Consider the following 13,275-nt stretch of genomic DNA (forward strand, 5'->3'; position numbering starts at 1 on the left):
CGATAAACTTGTTAACACCGTTACCATATGATATCTAAGGGTGTGTTTGGTTGCATACACCACATGATGCATACATAGATGATCCTGGATGGGATGGTTCAACCAATTTGCTTGTACCATATAGTTCACTCTAATTAGTAGAATAATATATTAAGTGGGATGGCTTCATCCTGGATGAGTTGGTCCAATTCACCCAACCAAACAAAAGGATCATTATTATTTTGAATCATTTCATACATGAATCAAATGATACAACCAACCAAACACATCCTAAATAATTAGATATATCAAACAACTGTCAATATACATTGTAAAGTTAAGCACTCTGAGAAATATATTTCCGTACATAGAGCAAAATATAGCGAGGTTGCGGCAGGGGAAGCTATCTTAGAGTATATGTTTATAAGCTAAAATCTTCATCTGTATATACAATAAGGCCCAGCAGCAGGACTCATCTCGCATACTGCTGCTGCAAGCCATTGGCCTCACTGGCTCACCGAAGTACAAAAGCTATTCCATGATAGTTCCTCCATTCATATGAAAGCGACTAAATTAGTACTATAGCAAATATAACGTTTATACATCATTATTGTTATTTATATTTTCTATCCTTCAAGAAGCTCCGGCAACTTTGTTATCCTTGAACATCTTCAGCAAATCTCCCAGCCATCGGCGTCCTCGCTGGAATCCACTCGCTTGCAAATGCCTTTATCGGTAGTGTCATTGCCATCCGAAACTTCCACGGTGCTTGGGTTGTCATTCAGATCTCTAGCCACTGGACTTGCAGCTACTGGGACAGTGTGCTTATCTGGAGACTCGACTGCTTCAGTAGTCCTATCTGAGGAACTACAACTCTTGTGAAGAGAGGAATGCAATGAAGAAGAGAGGCTTGACATCGTGGAACGCTGCAGCTTGCTCAATGATAGGCGCTCGTCCACCACTCGCTTGAGTAGTGAGACATCCTCACAGATAACAGCAATCTCACCTCTGCAGTGAGGACAAGGACATGAATCACAGGGTTGGTTGCAGATTTAGAGATCATATAAACAACTTAAGATAGTCTACCATCATTGCAGACAAAAACATGACTCCAAAAGTTGTAGACATTGCTCTAAAATAGTTAAAAAAAATGTTACAAGAGAATTATCTAGCTATTTCAATTCCTATTTATCATGAAGTATTATAATTTATAAAAGACATTCATCTTAATGTAGTAAGTATGTTTGCGAGCATCTTTGAAAGATACAAGATTACAGTTCAAAGCTCGAACATGACTAGTATTAAACAGCTTAACAGTGCTGAAATAGCTGAGATAATGACAACTTACTGCAGCATATCAACAATTTGGCCCCGCTCAACCAAGAATTCCTTCAACTGTCCATCAAACAATTTAATTAAACATCAGTAAATAATTTTAGCTTGTTCCTGACTTCCTGATATTTTTGTTGTATAAAGATAATTATCTTTGTTAGAAAATTCATAATTATGTGCCTGAGACAAATGCACCCACAGACAAATATGTGCCTATAAACTCCTCAGGAGTACATCATCCATACAGCAATTTTATTAGATATAGAGCAGATAATCAATATCTATCATGCAAGGTGCAACATGTTTTACAAAAAAAGGAAATAATCAAAAGTAGATTATGAAGGAAGCAGACAATACCTTCAAGTTCTCCTCTGCTTCTTTTTGCAACCTTCTCGATTCCTCAACAATAGAATTCATCATCTTTTCTTGTTCATCAAGTAGTGCCTGAGCAGCAGCCTCTTTTTCAATCTTTTCTTTCTCAGCTTCCACAATTTCTTGTTGTGCAGCAACCAATCTTTCATCAAGGGTTTGGCGTATCTATACACATTAAACTTTCATCAATTATAATTTAGTGCAATGCCATCACAGGGCCCACTATATAACCGAGTAAATGTTAGATTTTAACACCAGTTTCATCAAAATATTTAATCAAGTCATATTGAATAACAAAAAAGAACCAAATTCTGCAAGAATATGGAAACTGTAATTGAAAGGGACCAATAGTTCCATATATTGGAATAAACTCAACCAGAGTAAAAAAATTCCGAAATCTTCCAGCACTGAAGAATAAACATGCCAACTGTATAAACTATGATGTTGCACCCTTCAACATGACATATTCACATTTTATAAATTTTGTAAAAAAAATCACACTTTAACTTTACTTTATGCAGGACGATAGGTGTATGCTAACTCCTACATAATGCTAACATCAAAGAAAGAAACAATGTACCTGTTCAATTATCACCAGATTTTTATTCCTCTCATCTGAAAGCCTCTGAAGTCGTGATTGAAGCTCACGTGCCTCTGTGGTTAAAATAGCTTTCTCACCACAAACCTCACTAGCATGCTGTAGATAGAAAAAATGTCAGATATCCTTGTGCCATGAGCCCTAGACAAATCAAGAAGTTTTGTCAAGTGAAATATTATGTCAAAGGGAAAGACCATATCATTTGCTTCCTTTGCATGAGTTAGCATTTCTTTAAGCTCCTCAACTTTTGTCAGAATGCCTGTCCCAGCAACAGATGACTCATGCTTTGCTACTTTAGCCTTTTCTTCAAGAAGCTCAACATCCTCTATCATTTTTGTAACCAACTCCAGAGAAGGTAACAGATCATTCTGCATTATGTCAAAAGCACAAGAATAAGCCACCAACAATATCAACACAATACGAAAACCATTACAATAGACAACTGTACATTTTACCTTACGTTTAACAAAGTCAATATTTTTAAACTTGAGAATGTATCAGAAAGTTTTGTGTTTAAAACTTGAAAAAGCAACAGAAAGTGAAAGAAGAAATATGGCATATGGTTGATTCAGCTTCTTGCACAGAAATTGAGTTACTAATTGGTATTTCTCACTCTTCAGAAAATTCAGGCTGATGCAACAAAGAAACAGATCCCAGCATGTAATTCGGGTAAGGTTCAAAATAATGATTGAAGCGGGTTGGCATAGGACGGCTTGAAGTGGCTCAAATTCAGGCTGATACAACAAAGAAACACCGACTATGTAATTTGGTAAGGTTCAGAATAATTATTGAAGCGGGTTACACAGAATGGCTTGAAGTGGCTCTCAGCAATCTATTTGGCAAATGGTGACCATGTGCCGCTTTTATCTTAAGTACACAAGGAGCTAGCCAGCTCTAAGCTACATAGATACCAATTGGATTGGCCAATATGCGGTAACCATGACCCAATCCGATAAACTCAACCTACTTCGATAGATGCACACTAATACAGTTACCTGTTAAACCTCGTGCGTGAGAAGACAAACTATGCTCTTCTCTTCTGCATAGAAAAAGACCGTGATTTGTGTGTTTTGTGTACTTGTGACCAACCAAAATCCCAACTAGTAAATATGTTGTTTGTAAAGATATTCATTCACTAGTCAAAATTGAGTGTATGACATGTTTCGCTGAAAATTGAGCATGAGAAATGTTTTTCTAAAAAATTAAGCATGTGCTATCAAATATTTGTCATAAACAACCATATGATTTTTTTTAAAACAAATAGCGTAGGTCTGCTTTCATGCATTTAATCTTCTTAATCCAAAATACTCACTATTTCTCACCGACGACCAAAATAGCAAGGAAAAATGAGGAGGATGAAGTTGACATCACTCCAAACAAATGAGTACTATCCACTGGTACTAGTGAGCGCACACACACAAGTCAATCACATGGTAGAGAATGAATTGGAAAGATAACAGGTACAGGTGTATCAAATTGACCAGTGCAAAGAGAGTTTTACATTACCTTATTGCTTCTGGCATCAGCAATACAATCCTCAAGACACTCAATACTAACAGAATGGCTTGAATGAGTTGAAGATGTAGAAGCAAAGTGATTCAAATTAAGATCGGGAAGCATATCCGTCTTAGAAGACAAGAGAATGTCATCATTCTCAAGTATATCCCCTGAAAGCTGCTTGTCACAGTCAGTGCCAGAATTGCTGGTATTCTTCTGTTCTATAACTCCAGAAGTCCCAGTAGAGGATCCTTCTTTATCTGGACTGGGAACATCCAGCACGGGTGAAAACGAATCCTTTCCAGTAATCAGAATTCCAGAAGATACTTGATCATTAGAAGAAAAGGCCAAAAGGTCCGAAAAGAACAAATCATCATCAAAATTTATGTCCTCGTAACCACTAAACATCTTCAACGAATTTTTCTGGGGAAAGCAATCCCCAACTGGAATGTTACTAGAATCTTGATCGTGGAGCTGTGGAGCTTCACTACTTATGCTGTCACCACAGTTTGCCCCTGTCGATAGTTGAGAAAAACATGCACTAGATAATACACCATATCCAACTTCAGTATCTGAGTTAGCCAACTTTCTCTCTGGCCTAGTATTTGAAGATACCGCATCAAGGTTGGGAATCAAATCATGTTGATTACCATTTGGGATAGGATCAGAATGTTGATCTAGTTGTTCACTCATCCCATGGATTGATGTAAGTCTCCCCTCATGTAGTTCACTGTCTATGTTTTCTTGCGTGCCACTTGTGACCTCCACGGAAGAAGTGTCTTGTCCAGAGTGAACACTTCCATCAACCTCATTGACACGTATATCATGTCCTAATTTGTGGCAACAGCCAATTTGTTATTGTAACTTCAAAGAATGAGAAAGGTAATATACAGCAAAAATATCGAAAACAAAATATGCTTGGTTCAGTGAAGAACAAAAAGGACTATGTATACAAGACTGATCTGATATAAAAGTTTACCCATGCATAGGGAAGCACAACCTCAACAACCTTTCATAATTACTATAGACTAACAGAGGCACCGAACTAGTTAAAACACCACTAGTAAGTGGGCCAAATAACAAAATTTCATATATGTGTTTTGGGATCTTTAGCCATATCATATAAAATTCATAAGAACCAAAAGAAAGATAGGGGGGAAATATTATCAATGCAGAAAACTATGCGGTTGTCAGCAAGACATCTTCAACACACCTATTTTACAGAACAAATAAAAGATATGTAAAAGAAAACAGCCAACCGGAAACACCTCTAACACTAAGCACAAATTGACTGAACTTTTGTCTTCGGACTCACCGGCAGATGATGAACTTCCCACTTCATGCGTGCTGTGATTAGCAAACACATTCCCAACAGAACCAGCGAAAGATGGCAAGACATCATGATCAGCTGACAAAGCTCCAGCCGAATCGGTCATGGACGGCATGACCTCATCAAGGACAGCAACCACCGCAGAATCAACATCTTTATGGTGCTCAATGGCGATAGCCTTCAGTATACGATGATCAACCTACAGAAAAGAGGAATCAGACAAATTTGCCCCTCCGGAAACAGCCATGAACCGCACAAACCTTGCAATTCAGGTTGCCCATTAACCCAAACAGATAACACCCCTAAATTCGAACTAATAATCAAATAATCGTGTACAGTTTCTCCATAGCCACTGAAATCGAATCGAAATTCCGCAACAAGAAGCTCCTAATCCCACTGGAATTTAACATATCCGTGTGTCCTAGGACTAGTTACTCCACCATCAGCCACAATTGCGTCAGTACATACAAAAAATCACGGAAGAATAAATCCACTAACATACGAAATCTCATGGGATGCGCGCGACACGCGGACGAGAACACCGATCGTACGCGGTACGCACCTGAGGGAAGAGTTCTTGCAGGGAGCGGAATACCTCCTTGTGATCACCCATCTGAGAACCCTAGATACTAGAGATCGACGCAGAACCCTGAGGACCGGGCTCCCCTACGTCCGGCTCCGGCGGCGCGGAGGGTAAGGGATTAGGGTTTGGGGTTCCCCGCTGATTGCGTGAGGGGCGGAGTGAAGCAGGAAGGCGAGGAGGTGGCCGAGGCCGCAGGGGGAGGACGGCTTTTACCAGGAAAGCCCGTCCCTTGCCTTTTCCCGTTTAGGTCCCCCAGGACTTCGAAATCGAGAAATTTTATAAATAAAATCCTTAAATTAGTGGTACCTCGCTGCCTCAGTTCTCAGAGGAAAAAAAGAAAAAAAGAACAGAGCAGGCTTCGAGGACAACTTGGTTTCTTCGTGTAGCGTGAATTGCAGCACCTCTTGAGCGCAACATTCCTTTCGTAAAAGTCAAATAATAAAATAAGATTAGGGGCTTTCGATTCTTGTCTTGTCTCACTTGATTCCAGGATCCTTGTTGTGCGAAATATGCCTTTATTACAATTATCTCGGGCACCATCATGGGTCACTTGCTTCTCATCAAGCATAATCACATTTTAGAGTCACTAGTGTATTAGATTTTTTTTAGTTACATGAATTATGTGTTACAAAATATGCAATCGATGGGAGATAACTCTGGTACGTACCATCGTCTCATTGCCACTGTCATAAGCCCAACTGGCGTTGGAAATATGATTGCATAACAAATTGGTTACTCTACTCGGTTCGAGTGCAGTAAGATGAACTTGCAGTCTCTGGAAATTGACTCTTTTGAACGTTCAGCTTATCAGCTACAAACTCAGTTTGTTTGAGGTGGCATTATTTTTCCTCCTATTAAGTTGATTGAACAATTCAACAGAAACGGAAGACGACGAGGCGTCTGAATACGAGAACGAGAGAGGTATATCATTTATTAATTCTTAGTCACGAAGGATGCACATCAGCTAGACTCTGGACAGGTAGAGACATACTCGTTTCTTAGGCACGAAGGAAGTAGCATTACCATCAGGAAGACAGGAAGCAATTCGAACTCTTATTGCATAACGGAAATTGATGGAGTGATGCACGGTGTCCCGTCGCTGTAGCGGTGTGGCCCGTAGGCCGTAGGACCATCGGATGCAGTGGCAAACTCTGCAACTCGCATGGCTAGCAATTTGCAAAAGTTGGAGCTGTATCCAGACTGAATCTATTAACTGTCAAACGATACGCTCGAAAAGGAAATAGGCCGATACTGTAGCAAATAGCAATATTCTAGTAATAAAACCACATGATTCACCCATTACTTGAGCGGGTTAAGCAGACATCAACATACTAGGCAATACGCTGCCACAGCAGCACAGATTCGAAATAAACCAACAAAGCGGCCAAAAACATTACAGCAAATAAGTTGGAGTAGTAAATAGGGTCCATGAAATAAGTTCATGCCAGCTTCAAGAGTCAGCTTCACCTGACCCTGACAATACAGATACCACAGTTCAGAATTCAGGAGCTACTAAAGGTTCTGATAAACGACAAGGATAGATCACCAGGCTGCTCGACTCACTTCTAAATGGTGGAGCCACAGTACATTTTTCTTTATAACTATAAAAATTTAGCCTAGCTGGTGGGCTTTCAGAAGATTATCGGACCAAAAGCTAGAGCTGGTTAACCTAAGCATGCTAGCCATCCTGCTCAACCTTTACGTTCTGCAGCTTCGAATCCAGCCCGTCCTCGTCATCATCATCCTTGGCATCTTCGTCGTCGTCCTCCTCATCATCATCAGGCTCTCCCTCAGGATCATTCTCATCTAGTGAGCCCAGGACATCTAGTGAATTCTTGCCAGCCTTCAAAATGTCTTTCACCTCATCAATCCCTTCATCGGAGATGAAATTGCCATTCATGTTCAGTTGCACAAAACCAGGCTTATTTGCAACTGCCCGTGCAAAGCAGCGAGCTCCAACCCGCTGAAGCATGTTTGTGCTCACATCAAGCTCCTTCAGATCTGCATGGCCATCTTCCAATGATTGTGCAATAATCACAGCACCATCATCCTTGAGCTCATTCTCAGCCAAGGTCAGCTTCTTTAATGACTGCATAGCTGTTATGCATTCTGCTAAAGCTGGGGCTGCTTTGGCATTTATTTCATTTCCAGCTAATTCAAGGACTTCCAACTGAGGTGCAGACTGTTTGAGGGCATTGACAATTGCTATGGTACCCTTATTCTCAAGATTGAGGTCACTGAGGTAAAGCTCAACAAGATCAGGAAGCTTTGGAAGGGTTTTGCTGAGAGCAATCCCTGCATCAACACCGAACAAGTTATCCCTGAGATCAAGTTTCTTCAGATGCGTGCATGTCCCTAATGCCTCAGACAAAGCAACACCACCATCAGCTCCTATCCTTGTTGCTGAGCACCTGAAACTCTCTAGATTTGGAGACCGCTTAACCATCTCAGCAACATACACAGCACCTTCATCTCCAGTCATGTTGTTATGGAACTGGAGAACCTTAAGATTCTCGGTTGAAGGAATAAGCTCAGAAAGAGCTTTTGCAGCGTCCTCTGATATGCCATCGTTCATGACATAGAGCTCTTCCAGTTTTTCCTGTGACTTCAGGAGCTCACTGAATGCCCTGACACCCTTCTCACCCAATGCATTATCAGAGATGTTCAGATATCTCAGTACAGAACCCTCTAGTGCTTTGGAGAATATGCGCATCACATCAAGGGCTTCATCCTCAGGCCTTCCTGCAACAAAATCAGATATATCTACCTCCGTAAGCTGATTCTTAACTGACTCAAGAATAGGTCCAGCAACATTAGCAGCATCAACACCGAAGCTCCTATTGCTAAAGCAAATCCTTTTATACGAGTTTCCTGGTTCAGTAAGTGGACTCAGCAATTCCTTTGCTTCATCTGCCTCTATAAAGGCACGCTTGCCACCAGATATATCTAATACAGTATCACCAGGCTCAATAGGTGTATCTGCTACAGGTGCTTCTGGTTCAGCAGTAGTCATTGGGCCTTTCTTAAGAACTTCCATAATCATTTTGCTGGTTTCTTTAGCATACAGCTGGACAGCAGAACTCCCATCACCATCAGGTTCCTTCTTAAAATGCTCGTCTGCCGACGCAAAGCACAGCTGCTCTATCCTTTTAGCATTCTCATGAGCCTCTTCCTTGCCCAAAAGTCCATACTTGCGGGAAAATATGGACTCAGTGGACAGGTTCGTGGTCATCCTCTCTACAAGCATGAGGCGTGTGCTTTCACTTGGTGGCCACAGCTTGATGGAGAATGTCCTGGGATGGAAGTCTTGCGCTGTTGAATCCATGTGAATGCTACGACTTCTCACAGCACCCTAGTAGTACAGCATGAATTATTAGCCTTGCTGTGATAACATACTATATGGTACTAGCAAATAAAAGTAGTATTTCAACAATGTACTAATTGAAGAAAAGAGTGTATTTCCTGGTCTCCTGGAGGAACCAAACTTTAGTGCAGTTGTAATCAAACGAATAAAACTAAGCATGGTTAATTAATTAAAGTCTACACTACAGTACTAACATCAATTCCCTAAACAAAGATATAGGCTGACAAACAGTTCACTAAGTGGTTTGCTTACAGTCTTCTGTATGTGGAAGGCCAACAAATCTTTTACTCACGAGAATAGCATGATAGGACTTTGTGAGTTACATCAAAAGAAAAAAAAAAGAATGTCCCATGCTGTTTATGCTACCATCGCTGGTATTATAAGCTCATATCGTGCTTTAAGCATCAATAAGCTACAAATTATAAGCTCATAAAGTCACAATCTATTCTATACTTCCAAAAGAACCAAGCGTGCGAGCTACTGAAATTTTCAAGTCACCAAGTTGTCAGACACAAAACAAGGCTTCAGCCTCAGCACATCTGTTTAAGAACATCAGCTTGTGAAACTACCAACACCTTTGGTCACAATTTGGATCTCGGCAAGAAGGTGAATAATAAAACTCAGCCAAATAGGTTTCAGCTAACTCCTACCATGAATCAGTTCTCAAAAACACGAAACAGAATCCACCCGGAGTTCACCCAACAAATAACAGGCAACGTTTAGAACTAGGGGCGCAATCAACAAGAGCATGGGGATTTCAGTTAAAACCCGAGTTGTTTTTTCTCTTCTCGAAGATAAACTGGCACTATCGCCCACACAGAGCAACAGATTCGCAACAGATTGGACGGGACGGATCGAGCGTTTATTCAAACAGATACCGCAGAACAAAACTAAGTCGCTCAGAACAGCAGATCCAATCAATCTAGTGCTTCCTTACCGGCAAAACGAGAGAACGACCAAAGCCCGGATGGATCTCCGCTCCACGAACAGATGAATCCCCACGAGATCACGCTCAGCTCCGGTGGAAGGAGGCCCGGAGGCGTGCGTGCTCAGGGGAGAGGCGTGGATTGGGTTGGCCGGGAGGAAGCAGGCGCCGATCTGTGGCGCCCGTATCGCCGCGCCGCCGCCAGTGGATGTGGGTGTGAGGGAGCGGGCGGAGGATTTTAGCTGGGGTTCCGGAATACGGAGGGGAGAGGGGAGAGGGGGCGTTTTTTGAAATTTCTGAGGCTTTGCGGGGAGCGGGGCGCCGAGGACGTGGCGGAACTTGTTTTGGTGATTTTTAAATTTTGCCGCTGAGGTTCCGAGAGTTCGGGGTTTTTTTAAAAGAAGTTCTCGAATCTCGAGTCGAGCGCTCGCGTGGCCACATTTTGAAAATATCCGAGTTTTCATACAACTGTTGTTGGGACCGAGAGCTCCGGATGCTATTGACTTTCTAGAGCATGGTGCTCACTAGTTCCCCAGCCTCGTGTTGCTAGCAAAGCTATCCAAGATAGACGTGATCGAATTCTGCGTCGGTCAAAGTGGCCATGATCTGTGATAAATGTGACGGAGAAGAAAACTTTATCGAATTTTATCGTAATTTATTTTTTTGCACTATCTATTATTTATTGGTTTATGTTTTCCTTAATATAAATCAGGTATAAGTTGCCATAGGGCCTCTTTTGTCAAAAAGAAATCAGCATTGGTATGTACGATCCAGTGGTCCATTGTTGCTACGTCTGATCACAAGACCAAGGGGGATACACCCCACTAAAGTTTAGCACACGTCATATCGGATGTTTGGATGCTAATTAGAAGTATTAAACATAGATTAATTACAAAATTAATTGCACGGATGGAGTCGCGAATTACGAATCTATTAAGCCTAATTAGTTCATGATTTGATAATGTGGTGCTACAGTAATCATTTGCTAATGATTAATTAATTAGGCTTAATAGATTCATCTCGCGAATTAGCACAGGGTTCTGCAATTAGTTTAATAATTAGCTCATGTTTAGTCCTCTTAATTAGCATCCGAATATCCGATGTGACACTGCTAAAGTTTAGCACCTGGTATCCAAACACCCCCTAAAATCTATACTATAGAGATCCAAAATAATTGAAAACACTTCTCACTTAAAGTTACACTCCCGTATCCTACACAGAGGACCCACTTGACAAGTTTGGAGGGGTACCAAAGTTTTGAGGAGGTGTGAAAATAGCACTTTCTAAAATGGTTCTGCCTTTTTGTCATTTTTTTTTTTTCACCGTAAAAGAATTCGACACACCTACGTACGCACCTCATCCCACCTTGTTAATTTTGCATCCAAATCACCGTATCGCTTGTCAAACGCTTACACGGTCGTTCCGCTCCCTAATTTTGCATCCAGATTTTTCGTTTCATGATTTTTCCTCCAAGATCGTCCTACGTCCACACCGAAGGCGCCGGCGTACTCGCTCACAGCCCATCAATCACGCCGTTGCTTTCCTTTCCTACGCCACACATCCCATATTCTCATCCCCTCTCCATCCATCCGCGCCGCCTCTCCCCTCGCCTCACCGGCCAATCCAAAGATCCTCTCCAAAGCGGACGCAGAGCCCCTCCCCTCGCCTCATGGATGCTCGATCCCATCCTTCCCATCAGTGGTGGCGTACCCTCCCCGTTCATCGACGGCGGCAGCCTAGGCATCAACCAGCACCGCCGCCCCCTCCAAGCAGTTGATGGAGGCCGAGTAGCCGGACACCCTCACCTGTATCCTCTGCAGCAGGCATGTGCCTCCCCAACCTATACCCCCTCGATCGCATCGATTTTCAGCAATCGTCAGCATTGGTACTTCTGGCGCCGTCAAGAACCCCGACTTTTTTATTTTTTTGAACTTTTTTTTGAAAGATTCTCACAAATAGGCCCCTGGCAAAAATATTTCGAAATATGAACCCTTAGCTTAGCTCCAAGCATACACACCTTAGTGCCAGAGTCGCTGACGCCTAGATCGTTGCGCAGCTACTGACGTGGACGCTGACATGGTGCTAAGCTAGGCGCCAGGGAGGATGGCACCGTAGATCTTAGCGCCAAGCTTGGCGCGAGGGTGGATGGCGCCAAACTTTAAATTTCTACCACCCGCCTCCTTCCTGCCCAAGCCTTCCTCCTCTTCTTTCTCCTCCCTCTCGGGTTTTTTGTCTCCCCACTTCGCCATACATCCCAAATCGGCCTATGGGACCTTGGAAACTTTGATTTGCTCCGTGGATCTTCGAGAGCAAGGTATCTTCACTCCTTCATAGTTTTTTTTCACATCGATTCGGTATATATTAGTCGGATTTTCTAACTTAGGGTTTCATGCAACCGTAGGATATCAAGGCATGGAAAAGTTAGAAAATCGAGGTAACCTCAGCGCATGTTGTTATGGTATGGGTTCATTGTTGTGGATCGAATGGGAAACCCTAGGTGTAGGTTTAATGTTAATTACTTTCGGTTCTTACAAAAAAATGACTAAATTGTAGTTTGGCTGGATGACCGGAAATGCCTTCGACCCATTGCCTCTTCCTAGTGGTGTTCTAGTGCCCATGTGCTTTTGCGGCGATCCTTACAAGGTAGCCAAGTCTAATGCAGAGGACACGAATAGGTAGAGATATTGGATGTGTTCCAATTTTGCGTTTGAGCCTACACTTCGTCAGCACCGCATTAACAAGATGGTGAGAAATTGATGTTGTCTAATAATTATTTTGTATCGTATGACATATTTCATGCTTTTTTTATTTTGTAACAATTGAATTTGTTGCAGACCCCTCCACCGCTCTGTGATTTTGAGAAGTGGATTGACACTGAGATCAAGCCTGAAGACAAGGAGGAGATGCAGGAAATATTGCGGTGGGAGGCAGAGAAGAATGAGACAATGGAGAAAAGACGCGGAGAGGAGGCTGCAGAAAAGGAGCACAATGAAGAGGAGGAAAGAAGGCGTGTTGCTGCAAACAGGGAGGAGAGGGAGAAGAAGCTTGAGCGTGCACGCCGAGCGAAAGCAGCGATTGAGGAGAATCCCGATACCTTGAGGAAGGGAAAGTGGTCTCGTTGCACACAGTAGTCTCTATTACTGTTGGACTTTTGATTGTGTTGTCATGTAATGCACTTTAAGTATGAGCAATGACAAAAAGAAGTATCGACTAAAGGGGGGTGGCGTACTGTCCGCCGATGGCCCGAAAACATGTTTCTGTCTAGGTGTAGCTGATCGTCCGCCACCTAGGCCCG

General features: G+C 42.2%; 2 protein-coding genes across 2 annotated transcripts; both read right to left on the reverse strand.

Moving 5' to 3' along the window:
- Positions 1–262: 262 nt before the first annotated feature.
- LOC101785075 lies at positions 263–5,895 on the reverse strand. Its single transcript, XM_004962049.4, has 8 exons — positions 5,671–5,895; positions 5,094–5,307; positions 3,788–4,608; positions 2,476–2,649; positions 2,264–2,380; positions 1,669–1,848; positions 1,328–1,374; positions 263–987 (listed from the first exon to the last, which is right to left on the reverse strand). Exons 1-8 carry the CDS (start codon positions 5,719–5,721, stop codon positions 651–653), a joined length of 1,941 nt encoding a protein of 646 aa, XP_004962106.1. The 5' UTR covers positions 5,722–5,895; the 3' UTR covers positions 263–650.
- Positions 5,896–7,020: 1,125 nt separating this feature from the next.
- LOC101785754 (RAN GTPase-activating protein 2) lies at positions 7,021–10,308 on the reverse strand. Its single transcript, XM_004962051.3, has 2 exons — positions 9,993–10,308; positions 7,021–9,043 (listed from the first exon to the last, which is right to left on the reverse strand). Exon 2 carries the CDS (start codon positions 9,014–9,016, stop codon positions 7,370–7,372), a length of 1,647 nt encoding a protein of 548 aa, XP_004962108.1. The 5' UTR covers positions 9,017–9,043; positions 9,993–10,308; the 3' UTR covers positions 7,021–7,369.
- Positions 10,309–13,275: the final 2,967 nt, after the last annotated feature.

The sequence above is a fragment of the Setaria italica genome, chromosome III (assembly GCF_000263155.2).
Source record: "Setaria italica strain Yugu1 chromosome III, Setaria_italica_v2.0, whole genome shotgun sequence".
In the NCBI taxonomy this organism is placed as follows: Eukaryota; Viridiplantae; Streptophyta; class Magnoliopsida; order Poales; family Poaceae; genus Setaria; species Setaria italica.

Bases quoted from the DNA above. Each gene is read 5' to 3' on its own strand.
- LOC101785075 (XM_004962049.4), bottom strand. From the start codon at position 5,721: ATGGGTGATCACAAGGAGGTATTCCGCTCCCTGCAAGAACTCTTCCCT. The intron at 2,650-3,787 runs GTAATGTAAAAC...GACATAATGCAG, and splicing joins CTGATGCCAGAAGCAATAAG to AATGATCTGTTACCTTCTCT. The intron at 2,381-2,475 runs GTCTTTCCCTTT...TTCTATCTACAG, and splicing joins CAAAGGAAGCAAATGATATG to CATGCTAGTGAGGTTTGTGG.
- LOC101785754 (XM_004962051.3), bottom strand. From the start codon at position 9,016: ATGGATTCAACAGCGCAAGACTTCCATCCCAGGACATTCTCCATCAAG.